Source organism: Tachyglossus aculeatus, chromosome 1 (genome assembly GCF_015852505.1).
Source record: "Tachyglossus aculeatus isolate mTacAcu1 chromosome 1, mTacAcu1.pri, whole genome shotgun sequence".
In the NCBI taxonomy this organism is placed as follows: domain Eukaryota; kingdom Metazoa; phylum Chordata; class Mammalia; order Monotremata; family Tachyglossidae; genus Tachyglossus; species Tachyglossus aculeatus.
Genome location: NC_052066.1, coordinates 30,205,726 through 30,228,208, shown reverse-complemented (window position 1 = coordinate 30,228,208; position 22,483 = coordinate 30,205,726). Strand labels below are relative to the sequence as shown.

At 44.7% G+C, this 22,483-nt stretch overlaps 1 protein-coding gene across 1 annotated transcript in view; it reads right to left on the bottom strand.

Moving 5' to 3' along the window:
• Positions 1 to 15,303: 15,303 nt before the first annotated feature.
• Positions 15,304 to 22,483, bottom strand: part of DYNLT2B (dynein light chain Tctex-type 2B) — a 59,916-nt gene continuing 52,736 nt past the window's right edge. Inside the window, exon 5 of the mRNA XM_038748983.1 lies at positions 15,304 to 15,479. Coding sequence (XP_038604911.1) covers positions 15,432 to 15,479 — 48 coding nt within the window. The 3' untranslated portion in view covers positions 15,304 to 15,431. The remainder of the gene's footprint in view (positions 15,480 to 22,483) is intronic.

Sequence of the window (22,483 nt, the reverse complement as noted above, 5' to 3'; positions counted from 1 at the left end):
TAACAGTGGGCTCACAGTCTAAAAGGGGGAGATGGAGAACAAAACCAAACATATTAACAAAATAAAATAAATAGAATAGATATGGACAAGTAAAATAAATAGAGTAATAAATATGTACAAACATATATACGTATATACAGGTGCTGTGGGGAAGGGAAGGAGGTAAGATGGGGGGATGGAGAGGGGGACAAGGGGGAGAGGAAGGAAGGGGCTCAGTCTGGGAAGGCCTCCTGGAGGAGGTGAGCTCTCAGCAGGGCCTTGAAGGGAGGAAGAGAGCGAGCTTGGCGGATGGATGGGCAGAGGGAGGGCATTCTGGGCCAGGGGGAGGACATGGGCCGGGGGTCGACGGCGGGACAGGCGAGAACGAGGCCCAGTGAGGAGATTAGCGACAACATGGAGAGACGGTCCCTACCCAACAGTGGGCTCACAGTCTATGTTTATACATATTTATTACTCTATTTATTTATTTATTTATTTTACATGTACATATCTATTCTATTTATTTTAGTTTGTTACTATGGTTTTGTTCTCTGTCTCCCCCTTCTAGACTGTGAGCCCACTGTTGGGTAGGGACTGTACCTGTTGCCAACTTGTACTTCCCAAGCGCTTAGTCCAGTGCTCTGCACACAGTAAGCGCTCAATAAATATGATTGAATGAATGTTTGGTTTTGTTGTCTGTCTCCCCCTTTTAGACTGTGAGCCCACTGTTGGGTAGGGACCGTCCCTATATGTTGCCAACTTGTACTTCCCAAGCGCTTAGCCCAGCGCTCTGCACACAGTAAGCACTCAGTAAATATGATTGAATGAATGTTTGGTTTTGTTCTCTGTCTCCCCCGTCTATACTGTGAGCCCACTGTTGGGTAGGGACCGTCTCTATATGTTGCCAACTTGTTCTTCCCAAGCACTTAGTCTAGTGCGCTGCACAAGGTAAGCGCTCAATAAATATGATTGAATGAATGCTTGGTTTTGTTGTCTGTCTCCCCCTTCTATCAATCAATCCATCAATCGTATTTATTGAGCGCTTACTGTAGGGACCATCTCTATATGTTGCCAACTTGGACTTCCCAAGCGCTTAGTACAGTCCTCTGCACACAGTAAGTGCTCAATAAATATGATTGATTGAATGAATGCTTGGTTTTGTTCTCCGTCTCCCCCTTCTAGAGTGTGAGCCCACTGTTGGGTAGGGACTGTCTCTATATGTTGCCAACTTGTACTTTCCAAGCGCTTAGTACAGTGCTCTGCACACAGTAAGCGCTCAATAAATATGATTGATTGATTGATGGATTGATTGACGTGCGGAAGTGCGCGTGACGTCACGGGGCTGGGCCTGAGGGAAGAAGGCTTAAGAAATGGCGGCCGACGCCAATGGCCCCCTCAGCCCCCTGAGGGGAACCACAAAGGGCCCACCCCCCCAAAACCACAAAACGGACCCCAACCCACCAATCCACCCATCAACCAATCGATCAATTGATCCCCCATATTTACTGAGCACCCACTGGGCCCAGAACAATGGGAAGCAGCATAGCCTAATGGCTAGAGGCCGGGCCTGCCAGTCAGAAGCAGAGTGGCTCAGTGGAAAGAGCCTGGGCTGGGGAGTTAGAGGTCGTGGGTTCTGATAATAATAATAATAATAATATTAGTATTAAGCGCTTACTATGTGCAAAGCACTGTTCTAAGCGTTGGCAACATAGACGGTCCCTACCCAACAATGGGCTCATAGTCTTTCCCTTCAAAGCCCTACAATCAATCAGTCAATCAATCAATCAATCGTATTTATTGAGCACTTACTGTGTGCAGAGCACTGTACTAAGCGCTTGGGAAGTACCAGTTGGCAACCGATAGAGACAGTCCCTACCCAACAGTGGGCTCACAGTCTAGAAGGGGGAGACAGAACAAAACCAAACATATTAACAAAATAAAATAAATAGAATAGATATGGACAAGTAAAATAAATAAATAGAGTGTTGCTTTGCACATAGTAGAACAGTGCCCTGCACATAGTAAGTGCTTAATAAATGCCATTATTATTATTATTACATGAGGGGGTGTGTCTGCCAGTCCGTGTGTGTCTGTTGTCTGTCTCCCCCCTTCTAGACTGTGAGCCCACTGTTGGGTAGGGACCGTCTCTATATGTTGCCAACTTGTACTTCCCAAGCGCTTAGTACAGTGCTCTGCACACAGTAAGCGCTCAATAAATATGATTGAATGAATGAATGAATGAATGAATACGAGGTAATCAGATTTTCTCACGGCGGCGGTGGGGGGGCTCACAGTCTTAATCCCCATTTTACAGATGCGGGAACTGAGGCCCAGAGAAGTGAAGTGACTTGCCCAAAGTCACACAGCTGACAAGTGGCAGAGCTGGGATTTGAACCCATAACCTCTGACTCCAAAGCCTGGGCTCTTTCCACTGAGCCATGCTGCTTCTAATCCCACCTCTACCACTTGTCAGCTGGGTGACTTTGGGCAAGTCACTTCACTTCTCTAGGCCTCAGTTCCCTCATCTGCAAAATGGGGATGAAGACTGTGATCCTCTCCCTTGGAACAACCTGATCACCTTGTATTCCCCCCCCAGCGCTTAGAACAGTGCTTGGCACATAGCAGAGCTTAACAAATACCATCATCATCACTATTATTATTCTCTGGGCCTCAGTTCCCTCATCTGTCAAATGGGGATGAAGACTGTGATCCTCCCCCTTGGGACAACCTGATCACCGTGTATTCCCCCCCCCCCCCCCCCCCCAGCGCTTAGAACAGTGCTTGGCACATAGTATGCACTTAACAAATACCATCATTATTATTATTGTTATTCTTTGGGCCTCAGTTCCCTCATCTGTCAAATGGGGATGAAGACTGTGATCTTCCCCCTTGGGACAACCTGATCACCTTGTATTCCCCCCCAGCGCTTAGAACAGTGCTTGGCACATAGTATGTGCTTAACAAATACCATGATCATTATTATTATTATTTTCCGGGCCTCAGTTCCCTCATCTGTCAAATGGGGATGAAGACTGTGATCTTCCCCCTTGGGACAACCTGATCACCTTGTATCCCCCCACACCCAGCAGTGCTTAGAACAGTGCTTGGCACATAGTATGTGCTTAACAAATATCATCATTATTATTATTGTTTATTCTCTGGGCCTCAGTTCCCTCATCTGTCAAATGGGGATAAAGACTGTGATCTTCCCCCTTGGGACAACCTGATCACCTTGTATTCCCCCCCAGCGCTTAGAACAGTGCTTGGCACAAAGTATGCGCTTAACAAATACCATTATTATTATTATTATTATTATTATTCTCTGGGCCTCAGTTCCCTCACCTGTCAAATGGGGATGAAGACTGTGATCTTCCCCCTTGGGACAACCTGATCACCTTGTATTCCCCTCCAGTGCTTAGAACAGTGCTTGGCACATAGTATGCGCTTAAGAAATACCATTATCATTATTATTATTGTTCTCTGGGCCTCAGTTCCCTCATCTGTCAAATGGGGATGAAGACTGTGATCCTCCCCCTTGGGACAACCTGATCACCTTGTATCCCCCCCCCCCCCCCCCCAGCCAGTGCTTAGAACAGTGCTTGGCACAACGTATGCGCTTAACAAATACCATCATTATTATTATTATTATTCTCTGGGCCTCAGTTCCCTCATCTGTCAAATGGGGATGAAGACTGAGATCCTCCCCCTTGGGACAACCTGATCACCTTGTATTCCCCCCCAGCGCTTAGAACAGTGCTTGGCACATAGTATGCACTTAACAAATACCATTATCATTATTATTATTATTCTCTGGGCTCAGTTCCCTCATCTGTCAAATGGGGATGAAGACTGTGAGCCCCGCATGGGACAGTAAGCGCTCAATAAATACGATTGATGACTTTGTATCTCCTCCCCAGCGCTTAGAACAGTGCTTGGCACATAGTAAGCGCTTAGCAAATGCCATCATTGTTGTTACTATTATAGAAGGTCCTGGGTTCTAATCCCAGAGAACCCAGGTGCTTTAGTGTCAAGAGCCCGGGCCTGGGGGTCATGCGTTCTAATCCCGCTCCTGCCACTTGTCTGCTGTGTGACCTTGGGCAAATCACTTCACTTCTCTGTGCCTCAGTTCCCTCATCTGTAAATTGGGGATTAAAAGTGCGAGCCCCACGTAGGACAACCTGATCACCTTGTATCTCCCCCAGTGCTTAGTACAGTGCTCCGCACACAGTAAGCGCTCAATAAATACAATTGATTGATTGATTAACAAATGCCATCATTATTATTACTATAGAAGGTCCCGGGTTCTAATCCCAGAGAAGCACGGTGGTTTAGTGGCAAGAGCCCGGGCCTAGCAGTCGGAAGGTCATGGGTTCTAATCCCGGCTCCGCCACTTGTCTGCTGTGTGACCTTGGGCAAGCCGCTTCACTTTTCTGGGCCTCAGTTCCCTCATCTGTAAAATGAGGATTAAAAGTGTGAGCCCCATGTGAGACAACCTGATGATCTTGTAATAATAATAATAAGATCTTGTAATAATAATAATAATAATAATAATGACATTTATTAAGCACTTACTATGTGCAAAGCACTGTTCTAAGCACTGGGGAGGTTACAAGGTGATCAGGTTGTCCCACGTGGGGCTCACAGTTTTCATCCCCATTTTACAGATGAGGGAACTGAGGCCCAGAGAAGTGAAGTGATTTGCCCAAAGTCACACAGCTGACAATTGGCGGAGTAGGGATTTGAACCCATGACCCACTGTATCTCCCGCAGCACTTAGAACAGCGCTTGGCACATAGTAAGCGCTTAACAAATGCCAAAATTATTATTAATCCCGGCTCCGCCACTTGTCTGCTGTGTGTCCTGGGGGGAGTGACTTCGCTTCTCTGGGCCTCAGTGATCTCATCTGTCAAATGGGGATTGAGACGGTGAGCCCCACGTTGGACAGGGACCGTGTCCTATCTGATTTGTTAGGATCCACCCCAGCGCTTTGTTTGTATGTATTTATTACTCTATTTATTTATTTGTACATATTTATTCTATTTATTTTATTTTGTTAATATGTTTTGTTTTGTTCCGTCTCCCCCTTCTAGACTGTGAGCCCACTGTTGGGTAGGGATCGTCTCTATATGTTGCCAACTTGTACTTCCCAAGCACTTAGTACAGTGCTCTGCACACAGTAAGGCTCAATAAATAATAATAATAATAATAATGATGGCATTTATTAAGCACTTACTATGTGCAAAGCACTGTTCTAAGCACTGGGGAATTTACAAGGTGATCAGGTTGTCCCACGTGGGGCTCACAGTCTTAATCCTCATTTTACAGAGGAGGGAACTGAGGCCCAGAGAAGTGAAGTGACTTGCCCCAGGACACACAGCAGACAAGTGGCGGAGCCGGGATTAATAACCTGTATAGATGTATATGTGTTTGTACATATTTATTACTCTATTTATTTATTTATTTATTTTATTTGTACATACCTATTCTATTTATTTTATTTTGTTAGTATGTTTGGTTTTGTTCTCTGTCTCCCCCTTTTAGACTGTGAGCCCACTGTTGGGTAGGGACTGTCTCTATATGTTGCCAATTTGTACTTCCCAAGCGCTTAGTACAGTGCTCTGCACACAGTAAGCGCTCAATAAATACGATTGATGATGATGATGATGATGAAGTGACTTGTCCAAAGTCACACAGCTAAGTGGCAGAGCCGGGATTTGAACCCATGACCTCTGACTTCAAAGCCCGGGCTCCTTCCCCTGAGCCACGCTGCTTCCCTACTTCCCAAGCGCTTAGTACAGTGCTCTGCACACAGTAAGCGCTCAATAAATACGATTGAATGAATGACTATGGGACCTGCTCATTCATATATTCGATCGTATTTATTGAACACCTGCTGTGTGCAGAGCACTGTACTAAGCGCTTGTAAAGTACAGTACAACACCTCCCCACAGCACTTGTGTTTATTTGTACATATTTACTACTCCATTAATTAATGTGTACATAGCAATAATTCTATTTATTCTGGCGCTCAGAGCAGTGCTCAGCGCTTAGAACAGTGCTTTGCACATAGTAAGCACTTAATAAATGCCATTATTATTATTATTATGGTATTGACACCCGTCTACTTGTTTTGTTATGTTGTCTGTCTCCCCCCTCTAGACTGTGAGCCCGTTGTTGGGTAGGGACCGTCTCTAGATGTTGCCAACTTGTACTTCCCAAGCGCTTAGTACAGTGCTCTGCACACAGTAAGCACTCAATAAATACAATTGATGATGATGGTATTGACACCCGTCTAACTTGTTTTGTGTTGTTGTCTGTCTCCCCCTTCTAGACGGTGAGCCCGCTGTTGGGTAGGGACCATCTCTAGATGTTGCCAACTTGGACTTCCCAAGCGCTTAGTACAGTGCTCTGCACACAGTAAGCGCTCAATAAATACGATTGAATGAATGACTATGGGACCTGATCATTCATTCATTCGATCGTATTTATTGAGCACTTGCTGTGTGCAGAGCACTGTACTAAGCGCTTGGAAAGTACAATACAGCACCTCCCCACAGCACTTGTGTTTATTTGTACATATTTACTACTCCATTTAATTTATTAATGATGTGTACATAGCTATAATTCTATTTATTCTGATGGTATTGACACCCGTCTACTTGTTTGGTCTTGTTGTCTGTCTCCCCCTTCTAGACCGTGAGCCCGTTGTTGGGTAGGGACCGTCTCTAGATGTTGCCGATTTGTCCTCCCCAAGCGCTTAGTACAGTGCTCTGCACACAGTAAACGCTCAATAAATACCACAGTAAATGCTGTGAGAAGCAGTGTGGCTCAGTGGAAAGAGCACGGACTTGGGAGTCAGAGGTCATGGATTCTAATCCCGGCTCCGCCCCTTGTCAGCTGTGTGACTTTGGGCAAGTCACGTCACTTCTCTGGGCCTCAGTTCCCTCATCTGTAAAATGGGGATGAAGAAGAAGAAGAAGAAGAAGAAGAAGAAGAAGAAGAAGAAGAAGAAGAAGAAGAAGAATGGCATTTATTAAGCGCTTACTATGTGCAGAGCACTGTACTAAGCGCTTGGGAAGTACAAGTCGGCAACATATAGAGACGTGAGCTAGACTGTGAGCCCACTGTTGGGTAGGGACTGTCTCTATGTGTCGCCGACTTGTACTTCCCAAGCGCTTAGTACAGTGCTCTGCACACAGTAAGCACTCAATAAATACGATTGATTGATTGATTGCAAAGCACTGTTCTAAGTGCTGGAGAGGTTACAAGGTGATCAGGTTGTCCCTCGGGGGGCTCACAGTCTTAATCCCCATTTTCCAGATGAGGGAACTGAGGCCCAGAGATGTTAAGTGACTTGCCCAAAGTCACACAGCTGACAGTCGGCAGAGCTGGGATTTGAACCCATGACCTCTGACTCCACTGAGCCATGCTGCTTCTCAAATGACTCAGAGATGAGAAGACAACTTGAAAGAAAGCAAGAACACAGCAACCGTACAACCTCGTCCCCCTCTCCATCCCCCTCATCTTCCCTCCTTCCCTTCCCCACAGCACCTGTATATATGTATATAGGTTTGTACATATTTATTACTCTATTTATTAATTTATTTTACTTGTACGTATCTATTCTATTTATTTTATTTTGTTAGTATGTTTGGTTTTGTTCTCTGTCTCCCCCTTTTAGACTGTGAGCCAACTGTTGGGTAGGGACCGTCTCTATATGTTGCCAACTTGTACTTCCCAAGCGCTTAGTCCAGTGCTCTGCACACAGTAGGCGCTCAATAAATATGATTGATTGATTGATTGATTGACAAGGCCCTTCAAATTGGGAAATATTCCAACATGCAAAAACAGTGCTTCCCCAACTACTTAGGAAGCCGCCAGCATTCATAAGCCATGAAAAATGATAAAGACCTCAGATCTAATAATAATAATAATGATGATGATGATGATTACGGTATGAGTACCATACTATAGGCCAAGCACTGTTCAATCAATCAATCAATCAATCGTATTTATTGAGCACTTACTGTGTGCAGAGCACTGTACTAAGCGCTTGGGAAGTACAAGTTGGCAACATATAGAGACGGTCCCTATCCAACAGTGGGCTGTTGAGGTACTGGGGCAGACACAGGTTAATTAGGGACCGTCTCTATATGTTGCCAACTTGTACTTCCCAAGCGCTTAGTATAGTGCTCTGCACACAGTAAGCGCTCAATAAATACGATTGAGTGATTGATTGATTGATTAGACACAGTCCCTGGCTCACAGTCTAAATAGGGGGGAGGAGGATTCCCACTTTACAGAGGAGGTAACAGACGCAGAAAAGTGAAACAGAAATTAGAGAAGCAGCGTGGCTCCTTGGAAAGAGCCCGGGCTTTGGAGTCAGAGGTCATGGGTTCAAATCCCAGCTCCGCCACTTGTCAGCTGGGTGACTTTGGGCAAGTCACTTCACTTCTCTGGGCCTCAGTTCCCTCATCTGTAAAATGGGGATTAAGACTGTGAGCCCTCCGTGGGACAACCTGATCACCTTGTAAATTCCCCAGCGCTTAGAACAGTGCTTTCCACATAGTAAGCCCTTAATAAATGCCATTATTAGTATTATTATTATTAATACATACGACACTGAATGGCGACATTATTAATAATTAATTCATTATTATTATTCTCTGGCTCTCAGTTCCCTCATCTGTAAAATGGGACTGAAGACTGTGAGCCCTACGTGGGACAACCTGATCACCTTGTATCCTCCCCAGTGCTTAGAACAGTGCTTGGCACATAGTAAGCACTTAACAAATGCCATCATCATTATTATTATTATTAATAAATACGACTGAATGAATGGAGACAATCCCTGCCCACAGTGGGCTTACATCTTGTATCTACTCCAGCATTTAGTACAGAGCTTGCCGTATAATAAGGGCTTAATATTATTATTATTATTGTACTTTCCGGGCACTTAGTACAGAACTCTGCACACAGTAAGCACTCAATAAATACGATGGCATGAATTATTATTCAAGTCAGGAAAAAGAAAGAGGGCTTAAAGATATGTGAGAAGCAGCATGGCTCAGTGGAAAAGAGCCGGGCTTTGGAGTCAGAGGTCATGGGTTCAAATCCCAGCTCTGCAAATTGTCAGCTGTGTGACTTTGGGCAAGTCACTTCACTTCTCCGGGCCTCAGTTACCTCATCTGTAAAATGGGGATTAAGACTGTGAGCCCTCCGAGGGACAACCTGATCACCCTGTAACCTCCCCTGCACTTAGAACAGTGCTTTGCACATAGTAAGAGCTTAATAAATGCCATCATTACCCCCCCTCCCCATCCCCCTGCTTTACCTCCTTCCCCTCCCCACAGCACCTGATTATATGTATATATGTTTAGGGACTGTCTCTATATGTTGCCAACTTGTACTTCCCAAGTGCTTAGTACAGTGCTCTGCACACAGTAAGCGCTCAATAAATACGACTGAATTAATGAATGTTTGTACATATTTATTACTCTATTTATTTGTACATATTTATTCCATTTATTTTATTTTGTTAATATGTTTTGTTTTGTTCTCTGTCTTCCCCTTCTAGACTGTGAGCCCACTGTTGGGTAGGGACCGTCTCTATATGTTGCCAACTTGGACTTCTCAAGCGCTTAGTACAGTGCTCTGCACACAGTAAGCACTCAATAAATACGATTCAATATGATTGAATTAATGAATTAAGCACTCAATAAATACGAATGAATGAATGAATGAAGCGCTCAATAGGGAAGCAGCTTGGCTCAGTGGGAATCAATCAATCAATCAATCATATTTATTGAGCAATTACTGTGTGCAGAGTACTGTACTATGAGCTTGGGAAGTCCAAGTTGGCAACATATAGAGACAGTCCCTACCCAACAGTGGGCTCACAGTCTAGAAGGGGGAGACAGAGAACAAAACAAAACATATTAACAAAATAAAATAAATAGAATAGATATGTACAAGTAAAATAAATTAATAAATAGAGTAATAAATACGTACAGAGCCCGGGCTTTGGAGTCAGAGGTCATGGGTTCAAATCCCAGCTCCGCCAACTGTCAGCTGGGTGACTTTGGGCAAGTCACTTCACTTCTCTGGGCCTCAGTTCCCTCATCTGTAAAATGGGGATGAAGACTGTGAGCCCCCCGTGGGACAACCTGATCACCTTGTAACCTCCCCAGCGCTTAGAACAGTGCTTTGCACATAGCAAGTGCTTAATAAATGCCATAATTATTATTATTATTATTATTCTCTGGGCCTCAGTTCCCTCATCTGTAAAATGGGGATTAAAACTGTGAGCCCCCTGTGGGACAACCTGATCACCTTGTAACCTCCCAAGTGCCTAGAACAGTACTTTGCACATAGTAAGTACTTAATAAATGCCCTAATTACTATTATTATTCTCTGGGCCTCAGTTCCCTCATCTGTCAAATGGGGATGAAGACTGTGAGCCCCCCGTGGGACAACCTGATCACCTTGGAACCTCCCCAGCGTTTACAACAGTGCTTTGCACATAGCAAGTGCTTAAAAAATGCCATAATTATTATTATTATTCTCTGGGCTTCAGTTCCCTCATCTGTAAAATGGGGATTAAAACTGTGAGCCCCCCGTGGGACAACCTGATCACCTTGTAACCTCCCAAGTGCCTAGAACAGTGCTTTGCACATAGTAAGTACTTAATAAATGCCCTAATTACTATTATTATTCTCTGGGCCTCATCTGTAAAATGGGGGTTAAAACTGTGAACCCCCTACGGGACAACCTGATCACCTTGTAACCTCCCCAGCGCTTAGAACAGTGCTTTGCACATAGCAAGCGCTTAATAAATGCCATAATTGCTATTATTATTCTCTGGGCCTCAGCTCACTCATCTGTAAAATGGGGATTAAAACTGGGAGCCCCCCGTGGGACAACCTGATCACCTTGTAAACTCCCCAGCGCTTAGAACAGTGCTTGGCACATAGCAAGCGCTTAGGAGCAAGGGTGGTGGGGATCGACGGCATCTCAAAATCTTGTCGCCAAACTGGTCCCCTATCATGTCTATACCAGCAGGAACTGTTTGGCCTGACCTAGCCAAACCTTTTGCCTTATATGTAAAGGAGCAGCAACACAACTGTGCTGCGGTTGTAGGTCAATCCTTGGGGTCAGACTTTCGGGCGGTAGCGTATTTTTCCAAGCAGTTGGATAGTGTCGCCGCTGGTTGTCCAAGAATGTCTCCATGCGGTAGCAGCCACTGCCGTAGCGGTACAGGAGAGCACAAAGCAGAACGAGTAGCCCTATCCCGAGCTATGGAATTGGAAAAGGGGATGCGTCAACATATTTACTGACTCCGAATATGGCTTCCATGTCTTACATGCTCATGGGACTATTTGGAAAGAGGGAGGTCTCCTTACTGCCCAAGGAACCCCTAGCAAACATGCAGAGGAAATCCTCCAGCTACTCGCAGCAGTTTGGGAACCCCGGGAAGTGGCTGTAATTCACTGTCGGGGACACCAAAAGGGGAATACAGAAATAATCAAGGGAAATCGTTTTGCGGCCTCAGCTGCTCGACAGGCAGCCCGCGCCAAAAATCTCCAGTGGCTACCAATCAATCTGCGCATCAGGCAGAAACTCCTCATCCTGGGCTTCAAGACTCTCCTTCACCTCGCCCCCTCCAACCTCACCTCCCTTCTCTCCCTCTACAGCCCAGCCCGCACCCTCCGCTCCTCCGCCGCTAATCTCCTCACCGTTAGGCCTCGTTCTCGCCTGTCCCGCCATCGACCCCCAGCCCACGTCATCCCCCTGGCCTGGAATGCCGTCCCTCTGCCCATCTGCCAAGCTAGCTCTCTTCCTCCCTTCAAGGCCCTGCTGAGAGCTCACCTCCTCCAGGAGGCCTTCCCAGACTGAGTCCCTTCCTTCCTCTCCCCCTCGTCCCCCTCTCCGTCCCCCCCCATCTTACCTCCTTCCCTTCCCCACAGCACCTGTATATATGTATATATGTTTGTACATATTTATTACTCTATTTATTTATTTATTTATTTTACTTGTCCATATCTATTCTATTTATTTTATTTTGTTAGTATGTTTGGTTGTGTTCTCTGTCTCCCCCTTTTAGACTGTGAGCCCACTGTTGGGTAGGGGCTGTCTCTATATGTTGCCAACTTGTACTTCCCAAGCGCTTAGTACAGTGCTCTGCACATAGTAAGCACTCAATAAATACGATTGATGATGATGATGACTAATTCTTTAGTCGCCTGGCGACTTGGTGGCCATCCAGAACAACCGCCGCCATCACCCCCTCGTCCCCCTCTCCATCCTCCCTGTCTTACCTCCTTCCCTTCCCCACAGCACCTGTATAGATATCTAGATGTTTGTACAGATTTATTACTCTATTTTATTTGTACATATCTATTCTATTTATTTTATTTTGTTAACATGTTTGGTTTTGTTGTCTGTCTCCCCCTTCTAGACTGTAAGCCCACTGTTGGGTAGGGACCGTCTCTGTTGCCGACTTGTACTTCCCAAGCGCTTAGTACGGTGCTGTGCACACAGTAAGCGCTCAATAAATACGACTGAATGAATGAATAACAATAATTATTATTCTCTGGGCCTCAATCAATCAATCAATCGTATTTATTGAGCACTTACTATGTGCAGAGCACTGTACTAAGCACTTGGGAAGTACAAGTTGGCAACATATAGAGACAGTCCCTACCCAACAATGGGCTCACAGTCTAAAAGGGGGGAGACAGAGAACAAAACCAAACATACTAACAAAATAAAATAAATAGAATAGATATGGACAAGTAAAATAAATGAATAAATAGAGTAATAAATATGTACAAACATATATTACATATATACAGGTGCTGTGAGGAAGGGAAGGAGGTAAGATGGGGGGATGGAGAGGGGGACGAGGGGGAGAGGAGGGAAGGGGCTCAGTCTGGGAAGGCCTCCTGGAGGAGGTGAGCTCTCAGTAGGGCCTTGAAGGGAGGAAGGTCATGGGTTCAAATCCCAGCTCTGCCAATTGTCAGCTGTGTGACTTTGGGCAAGTCACTTCACTTCTCTGGGCCTCAGTTCCCTCATCTGTAAAATGGGGATTAAGACTGTGAGCCCCCCGTGGGACAACCAGATCACCTTGTAACTTCCCTGGGCCTCAGTTCCCTCATCTGTAAAATGGGGATTAAGACTGTGAGCCCCCCGTGGGACAACCAGATCACCTTGTAACCTCCCCAGCGCTTAGAACAGTGCTTTGCACATAGTAAGCGCTTAAAAATTCTGTCATTAATTAATTAATATGATTGAATGACTGCATGAATGAGGGAACTCCGGGCAGGGTGAGACAAGAAGAAGGCACAGTTTGGCCTGAGAGGAGTGAAGTGTGCAGGCTGGAGTGTCATTCATTCATTCAATCGTATTTATTGAGCGCTTACTATGCGCAGAGCACTGGACTAAGCGCTTGGGAAGCACAAGGCAACCTATAGAGACGGTCCCTACCCGACAACGGGCTCACAGTCTAGAAGGGGGAGACGGACAACAAAACAAAATAAGTAGACAGCGGGGTAGTATTTCTTAATAAAAACGGTATTTATTAAGCGCTCACTGTGTGCAGAGCACTGTACTAAGGGCCGGGAGAGAGCACATAGGTGGGAATTCGACACTCCTGGGGCTCCCAATCCCTGGAGAACACGCAGTGGGAGAGGAGCCAGGAGAAGAAGTGTGGTTTAGCGGAAAGAGAGTCAGAGGATGTGGGTTCTAATCCTGCCTCCACCACTTGTCAGCTGTGTGACTTTGGGCAAGTCACTTCACTTCTCTGGGCCTCAGTTCCCTCACCTGTAAAATGGGGATGAAGACTGGGAGCCCCTCGTGGGACAGCCTGATTACCTTGTATCTCCCCCAGTGCTTAGAACAGTGCTTGGCACATAGTAAGCGCTTAACAAATACCATCACTGTTATTAAGAAGCAGTGTGGCTCAGTGGAAAGAAGGCACACAGTAGACAAGTGGAAGAGCCGGGATTATTCTCCCAAGCGCTTAGTACGGTGCTCTGCACACAGTAAGTGCATCAGAGAATCAGCGTGGCTCAGTGGAAAAAGCCCGGGCTTTGGAGTCAGAGGTCATGGGTTCAAATCCAGGCTCCGCCACTTGTCAGCTGGGTGACTTTGGGCAAGTCACTTCACTTCTCTGGGCCTCAATTCCCTCATCTGGAAAATGGGGATGAAGACTGTGAGCCCCCCTTTGGGACAACCTGATCACCTTGTAAGCACCACAGCGCTTAGAACAGTGCTTGGCACATAGTAAGTGCTAACAAATACCATCATTACTACTGTTATTAAGAAGGAATGTATCTGTTTATTGTTTATTGTTCTACTGCAGCGTGGCTCAGTGGAAAGAGCCTGGGCTTTGGAGTCAGGGGTCATGGGTTTGAATTCCGGCTCGGCCACTTAGCTGTGTGACTTTGGGCAAGTCACTTCACTTCTCTGTGCCTCAGTTCCGTCACCTGTAAAATGGGGATGAAGACTGTGAGCCCCCCGTGGGACAACCTGATCTCCCTGTAACCTCCCCAGTGCTTTGCACATAGTAAGCGCTTAATTGCCCACTGTTGGGTAGGGACCATCTCTATATGTTGCCAACTTGTACTTCCCAAACACTTAGTACAGTGCTCTGCACACAGTAAGCGCTCAATAAATACGATTGAATGAATGAATGAATGAATAATAAATGCCATCATCATCATCATAATTATTATTATTATTATTATTATTATTTTTATTATTTCCCCAACGGTAATTTATTACCGTCTCCCCTTGCAAACTGTCAGCTTCTTGTGGGGCAGGGGTCATCTGTATTACCACCCCTATTGTACTATACTCTCCCAATAATAATAATAATAATGATGATGGCATTTAAGCGCTTACTATGTGCAAAGCACTGTTCTAAGCTCTGGGGGCATACAAGGTGATCAGGTTGTCCCACGCAGGGCTCACAGTCTTAATCCCCATTTTACAGACGAGGCAACTGAGGCTCAGAGAAGTGAAGTGACTTGCCGAAGGTCACACAGCAGGCATGTGGCGGAGCCGGGATTCGAACCCACGACCTCTGACTCCAAAGCCCGGGCTCTTTCCACTGAGCCACGCTGCTTCCCAAGTGCTTAGTACAGTGCTCTGCACATAGTAAACACTCAATCCATCCCACTGATTGATCCTGGCAAAGATCCGGGTCTCGGGGATGATGATTTTCCTTGGGGGCAACGTTTAAAGCAAAAGTAAACGGAAACCCAGGGAGCACAGGTGAAAAATCAAAGGTCGTCGACTTTTAAAACCTAACGACATAATTTCAGGCGTCCGGTCGACAAACTGTCAACTCGTTTTTATCTTGGCAAAATAAATGTTCAATCCTGAGGTGCGGCAAAAGAAAATAGCTCCCGTCTCCGAGCCGTCCGGTCTCCTTGGCGCTCTTCAAAGCATCAATAATAGAAACAGCCGAACGCAACTGCGACACAGAACAAACTGTCCTGAGGAAACAGGAGAGAAGGATTTTAATGCCAATGACGATGAGACAGAATAAGTTCATGAGATACCTAGTGTCAGCCGAAAGCAACCTTCCACACCACAATCAATCAATCAATCGTATTTATTGAGCGCTTACTGTGTGCAGAGCACTGGACTGAGCGCTTGGGAAGTCCAAGTTGGCAACACATAGAGACGGTCCCTCCCCAACAGTGGGCTCACAGTCTAAAAGGGGGAGACAGAGAACAAAACCAAACATACTAACAAAATAAATTACATAGAACAGATATGTACAAGTAAAATAAATAAATAGAGTAATAAATATGTACAAACATATATACATATATACAGGTGCTGTGGGGAAGGGAAGGAGGTAAGACGAGGGGGATGGAGAGGGGGGCAAGGGGGGGAGGAAGGAAGGGGCTCAGCCGAAACCAACCTTCCACACCACAGTCAATCAATCAATCGCATTTATTGAGCGCTTACTGTGTGCAGAGCACTGTACTAAGCGCTTGGGAAGTCCAAGTTGGCAACATCTAGAGACGGTCCCTAACCAACAGCGGGCTCACAGTCTAGAAGGGGGAGACAGAGAACGAAACCAAACATATTAACAAAATCAAATAAATAGAATAAATATGTACAAGTAAAATAAATAGAGTAATAAATATGTACAAATATTTATATATATATATATATATACAGGTGCTGTGGGGAGCTGCAGGGGGAAGCAGGGGGAAGCAGTGTGGCTCAGTGGAAAGAACACGGGCTTTGGAGTCAGAGGTCATGGGTTTAAATCCCGACTCCACCACTTGTCAGCTGTGTGACTTTGGGCATGTCGCTTCACTTCTCTGGGCCTCAGTTCCCTCACCTGTAAAATGGGGATTAAGACTGTGAGCCCCCCGTGGGACAACCTGATCACCTTGTAAACTCCCCAGCGCTTAGAACAGTGCTTTGCACATAGTAAGCGCTTAATAAAATGCCATTATTATTGTAAGGTGGGGAATGGGGAGGGGGAGGAGGCGGAGAGGAAAAAGGGGGCTCAGTCTGGGAAGGTCTCCTGGAGGAGGTGAGCTCTCAGTAGGGCTTTGAAGGGAAAGCCTTCAAAGGGACGGGATAAAGTGGAGAAGGTAGGGAAAGGATGATGTTATTCAGTGAGAAACAGTGTAATAATAATAATTGTGGTGTGTGTTAAGCGCTTACTACGTGTCAAGTACTGTATTAAGCACTAGGGTAGATGCAAGGTGATTCACTCATTCATTCAGCGTGGCTCAGTGGAAAGAGCACGGGCTTTGGAGTCAGAGGTCACGGGTTCGAATCCTGACTCCACCACATGTCTGCTGTGTGATCTTGGGCAAGTCACTTAACTTCTCTGGGCCTCAGTTACCACACCTGTAAAATGGGGATTAAGACTGTGAGCCCCACCTGGGACAACCTGATCACCCTGTATCCTCCCCAGCGCTTAGAACAGTGCTTTGCACATAGTAAGCGCTTAACAAATGCCAATTATTATTATATTTATTGAGCGCTTACTGCGTGTCGTGCCGTACTGTACTAAGCACTTGGAAAGTACAATTTGGCAACAGAGACAATCCCTACCGTACAGCCTTACAGCTTAGAAGGTGGGGGGGAGACAGACAATAAAATGAAACAGGACAAGTGGGCAGGCATCAATAGCAGCACTATAAATAAACAGAATGACAGATATGCACACATCATTAATAAAATAATAGAATAATAAATATGGACCTATACACACAGGTGCTGTGGGGCAGGGAGAGGGGTAGAGCAGAGGGAGGGACTAGGGGTGATGGGGAGGGGAGGAGCAGCAGAGGAATAAAGGGGGGCTCAGTTTGGGAAGGCCTCCTGGAGGAGGTGAGCTTTCAGTAGGGCTTTGAAGGGAGGAAGAGAGCGAGCTTGGCGGACGTGTGGAGGGAGGGCATTCCGGGCCAGGGACTGCCTCTATATGTTGCCAACTTGTACTTCCCAAGCGCTTAGAACAGTGCTCTGCACACAGTAAGCGCTCAATAAATACGATTGATTGATTGATTGATTGGGGAGAGACAGGAAGTTGGGAGGTCAGACAGGATGATCAGATGGAGCTCGCAATCTAAGCCGGAGGGAGAAAAGAAATGGGATCGCCACTCTGCGCATGAGAGACCCAGGGAAGTTGTGACTTGCCCAAGGGCACACAGCAGGTAAAGTGGCAGGGAAGCAGCGTGGCTCCGTGGAAAGAGCCCGGGCTTTGGAGTCAGAGGTCAGGGGTTCAAATCCCGGCTCCACCAATTGTCAGCTGGGTGACTTTGGGCAAGTCACTTCATTTCTCTGGGCCTCAGTGACCTCATCTGGAAAATGGGGATGAAGACTGTGAGCCCCCCCGAGGGACAACCTGATCACCTTATAATCTCCCCAGAGCTTCCAACAGTGCTTTGCACATAGTAAGCGCTTAATAAATGCCATCATCATCATTATTATTATTATTAGAACAGTGCTTTGCACATAGTAAGCGCTTAATGGAAGCAGCGTGGCTCAGCAGAAAGAGCCCAGGCTTTGGAGTCAGAGGTCAGGGTTTCAAATCCCAGCTCCGCCAACTGTCAGCTGTGTGACTTTGGGCACGTCACTTCACTTCTCTTTGCCTCGGTGACCTCATCTGGAAAATGGGGGTGAAAGCTGTGAGCCCCCCGAGGGACAACCTGATCACCTTATAATCTCCCCAGCGCTTCCAATAGTGCTTTGCACACAGTAAGCGCTTAATAAATGCCATCATTATTGTTATTATTATTTAGAACAGTGCTTTGCACATAGTAAGCACTTAATAAATGCCATCATCATCATTATTATTATTATTATTAGAACAGTGTTTTGCACATAGTAAGCACTTAATAAATGCCATTATAAGAGCCAGGATTGGAACTCAGGTCCTCTGACTCTCAGGCTTGGGCTCTTTCCACTGGGCCGGGCGGCTTCTCGTGGCCTCGTGAAATGCAAACCGGTGACTTCTATGCAGCTCGGAATCAATCCATCAATCATATTTATTGAGCGCTTACTGTGTGCAGAGCACTGTACTAAGCGCTTGTTTGAATGCTTTTGGAATGCTTTTGTTTGAATGTTTATTGTTATACTCTCCCCAATGCTCAGCACAGTGCTTTGCACATGGTAAGCGCTTAATAAATGCCATTGAATGAACGAATGAATGAACTCCTGAGGGCACGCACGCCAGAACTTCTTGGGAATGGTAGAGAAGAAACCTTTCCCTTTTTCACCCTCTCATTTATAATAATAATAATAATAATGATGGCATTTATTAAGCGCTTACTATGTACAAAGCACTGGGGAGCTTACAAAGTGATCAGGTTGTCCCACGTGGGGCTCACAGTCTTCATCCCCATTTTATAGATGAGGTCACTGAGGCACAGAGAAGCTAAGTGACTTGCCCAAAGTCACACAGCTGACAAGCGGCGGAGCCGGGATTTGAACCCATGACCTCTGACTCCAAAGCCCGGGCTCTTTCCACTGAGCCACGCTGCTTCCCCTCCTTTGTTATGCGCTTACTATGTGCACAGCACTGTTCTAAGCGCTGGGTGGGGGGGAAATACAAGTTGATCAAGTTGTCCCATGTGGGGCTCAGTCTAAATCCCCATTTTACAGATGAGGGAACTGGGGCTCAGAGAAGTGAAGTGACTTGCCCAAGGTCACACAGCAAATGTGGCAGAGTCGGGATTCGAACCCACGACCTCTGACTCCAAAGCCCGGGCTCTTTCCACTGAGCCACGCATCCTTTGCTTGTTGCCAACTTGTACTTCCCAAGCGCTTAGTACAGTGCTCTGCACATAGTAAGCGCTCAATAAATACGATTGATGATGATGATGATGATGATGATGATGGAGGAAGGGAGGCTTCCTCCTGCCAGCGGACAAGGCAGTGCCCGAGGCCTTTGTGGGAATCGTACCCGCCTGCTCTGCAGCAGACAAGTGGCAGGGCAGAATTAGAACCCAGGTCCTCCGGTTCCCAGGCCTGTGCTTTATCCACTAGGCTACTGGGCTGGCTAAAAAACGAAGGGCCGAACGTTTTTTTTTTTTATGGCATTTATTAAGCGCTTACTATGTGCAAAGCACTGCTCCGAACATCAACCCAAGCCTATAATTCCAACCCTCCGCTTTATTCTCCACTTCATCAATCGATTAATTCTATTTATTGAGCACTTACCATGTGCAGAGCACTGTACTCGGTGCTTGGGAGAGCACAATACAACAGAATTAGCAGACATATCCCCCTGCCCATAACGAGTTTACAGTCTGGGGCGGGGGGGGGGGGGGGGGGGGGGAGACAGACATTAATATGAATAAATGAGTAATTTAATAATAATAATGATAATGATGGCATTTGTTAAGCACTTACTATGTGCAAAGCACTGTTCTAAGCACTGGGGAGACAGACATTAATATGAATAAATGAGTAATTAAATAATAATAATGATGATGGCATTTGTTAAGTGCTTACTATGTGCAAAGCGCTGTTCTAAGCACTGGGGAGACAGACATTAATATGAATAAATGAGTAATTTAATAATAATAATGATGATGATGGCATTGGTTAAGCGCTTACTATGTGCAAAGCACTGTTCTAAGCACTGGGGAGACAGACATTAATATGAATAAATGAGTAATTTAATAATAGTAATAATGATGATGGCATTTGTTAAGCGCTTACTATGTGCAAAGCGCTGTTCTAAGCACTGGGGAGACAGACATTAATATGAATAAATGAGTAATTTAATAATAATAATGATGATGGCATTTGTTAAGCGCTTACTATGTGCAAAGCACTGTTCAAAGCACTGTTCTAAGCACTGGGGAGACAGACATTAATATGAACAAATGAGTAATTTAATAATAATAATGATGATGGCATTTGTTAAGCACTTACTATGTGCAAAGCGCCGTTCTAAGCACTGGGGAGACAGACATTAATATGAATAAATGAATAATTTAATAAGAATAATAATGATGATGGCATTTGTTAAGCGCTTACTATGTGCAAAGCGCTGTTCTAAGCATTGGGGAGACAGACATTAATATGAATAAATGAGTAATTTAATAATAATAATGATAATGATGGCATTTGTTAAGCACTTACTATGAGCAAAGCACTGTTCTAAGGACTGGGGAGACAGACATTAATATGAATAAATGAGTAATTCAATAATAATAATAATAATAATGATGGCATTTGTTAAGCGCTTACTATGTGCAAAGCGCTGTTCTAAGCACTGGGGAGACAGACATTAATATGAATAAATGAGTAATTTAATAATAATAATAATGATGATGGCATTTGTTAAGCACTTACTATGTGCAAAGCACTGTTCTAAGCACTGGGGAGACAGACATTAATATGAATAAATGAGTAATTTAATAATAATAATAATGATGATGGCATTTGTTAAGCGCTTACTATGTGCAAAGCGCTGTTCTAAGCACTGGGGAGACAGACATTAATATGAATAAATGAGTAATTTAATAATAATAATGATGATGGCATTTGTTAAGTGCTTACTATGTGCAAAGCACTGTTCTAAGCACTGGGGAGACAGACATTAATATGAACAAATGAGTAATTTAATAATAATAATGATGATGATGGCATTTGTTAAGCACTTACTATGTGCAAAGCACTGTTCTAAGCACTGGGGAGACAGACATTAATATGAACAAATGAGTAATTTAATAATAATAATGATGATGATGGCATTTGTTAAGCACTTACTATGTGCAAAGCACTGTTCTAAGCACTGGGGAGACAGACATTAATATGAATAAATGAGTAATTTAATAATAATAATAATAATAATAATAATAATAACAATAACAATAATGATGGCATTTGTTAAGCGCTTACTATGTGCAAAGCGCCGTTCTAAGCACTGGGGAGACAGACATTAATATGAATAAATGAGTAATTTAATAATAATAATAATGACGATGGCATTTGTTAAGCGTTTACTATGTGCAAAGCGCTGTTCTAAGCACTGGGGAGACAGACATTAATATGAATAAATGAGTAATTTAATAATAATAATGATGATGGCATTTGTTAAGCACTTACTATGTGCAAAGCACTGTTCTAAGCACTGGGGAGACAGACATTAATATGAATAAATGAGTAATTTAACAATAATAATAATGATGATGGCATTTGTTAAGCGCTTACTATGTGCAAAGCACTGTTCTAAGCACTGGGGAGACAGACATTACTATGAATAAATGAGTAATTTAATAATAATAATGATGATGGCATTTGTTAAGCGCTTACTATGTGCAAAGCACTGTTCTAAGCACTGGGGAGACAGACACTAATATGAATAAATGAGTAATTTAATAATAATAATGACGATGGCATTTGTTAAGCGCTTACTATGTGCAAAGCACTGTTCTAAGCGCTGGGGAGGATACCAAGGTGATCAGGTTGTCCCACTTGGGGCTCACAGTCTTAATCCCCATTTTCCAGATGAGGTAACTGAGGCCCAGAGAAGTGAAGTGACTTGCCCAAAGTCACACAGCTGACAAGTGGCGGGGCCGGGATTTGAACCCATGACCTCTGACTCCAAAGCCCGGGCTCTGTCCAACGAGCCACGCTGCTTCTCTCATATATCTTTATCTCTTTATCATATATAATCATATATATCTCTTTATCAAATATAATTTAAAAGATATAAGAGGGGCTGTGGGGTTTCGGGATGGGGTGATTATCAGATGTCTAATGTTATAATAATAATGATGGTATTAAGCGCTTACGATGTGCAGAGCACTGTTCTAAGCGCTGGGGAGGCTACAAGGTGATCAGGTTGTCCCACGGGGGGCTCACCGTCTTCATCCCCATTTTCCAGATGAGGTAACTGAGGCACAGAGAATAATAATAATAATAATGATGGCATTCATTAAGCATTTACTATGTGCAGAGCACTGTTCTAAGCACTGGGGAGGTTACAAGGTGATCAGCTTGTCCCACAGGG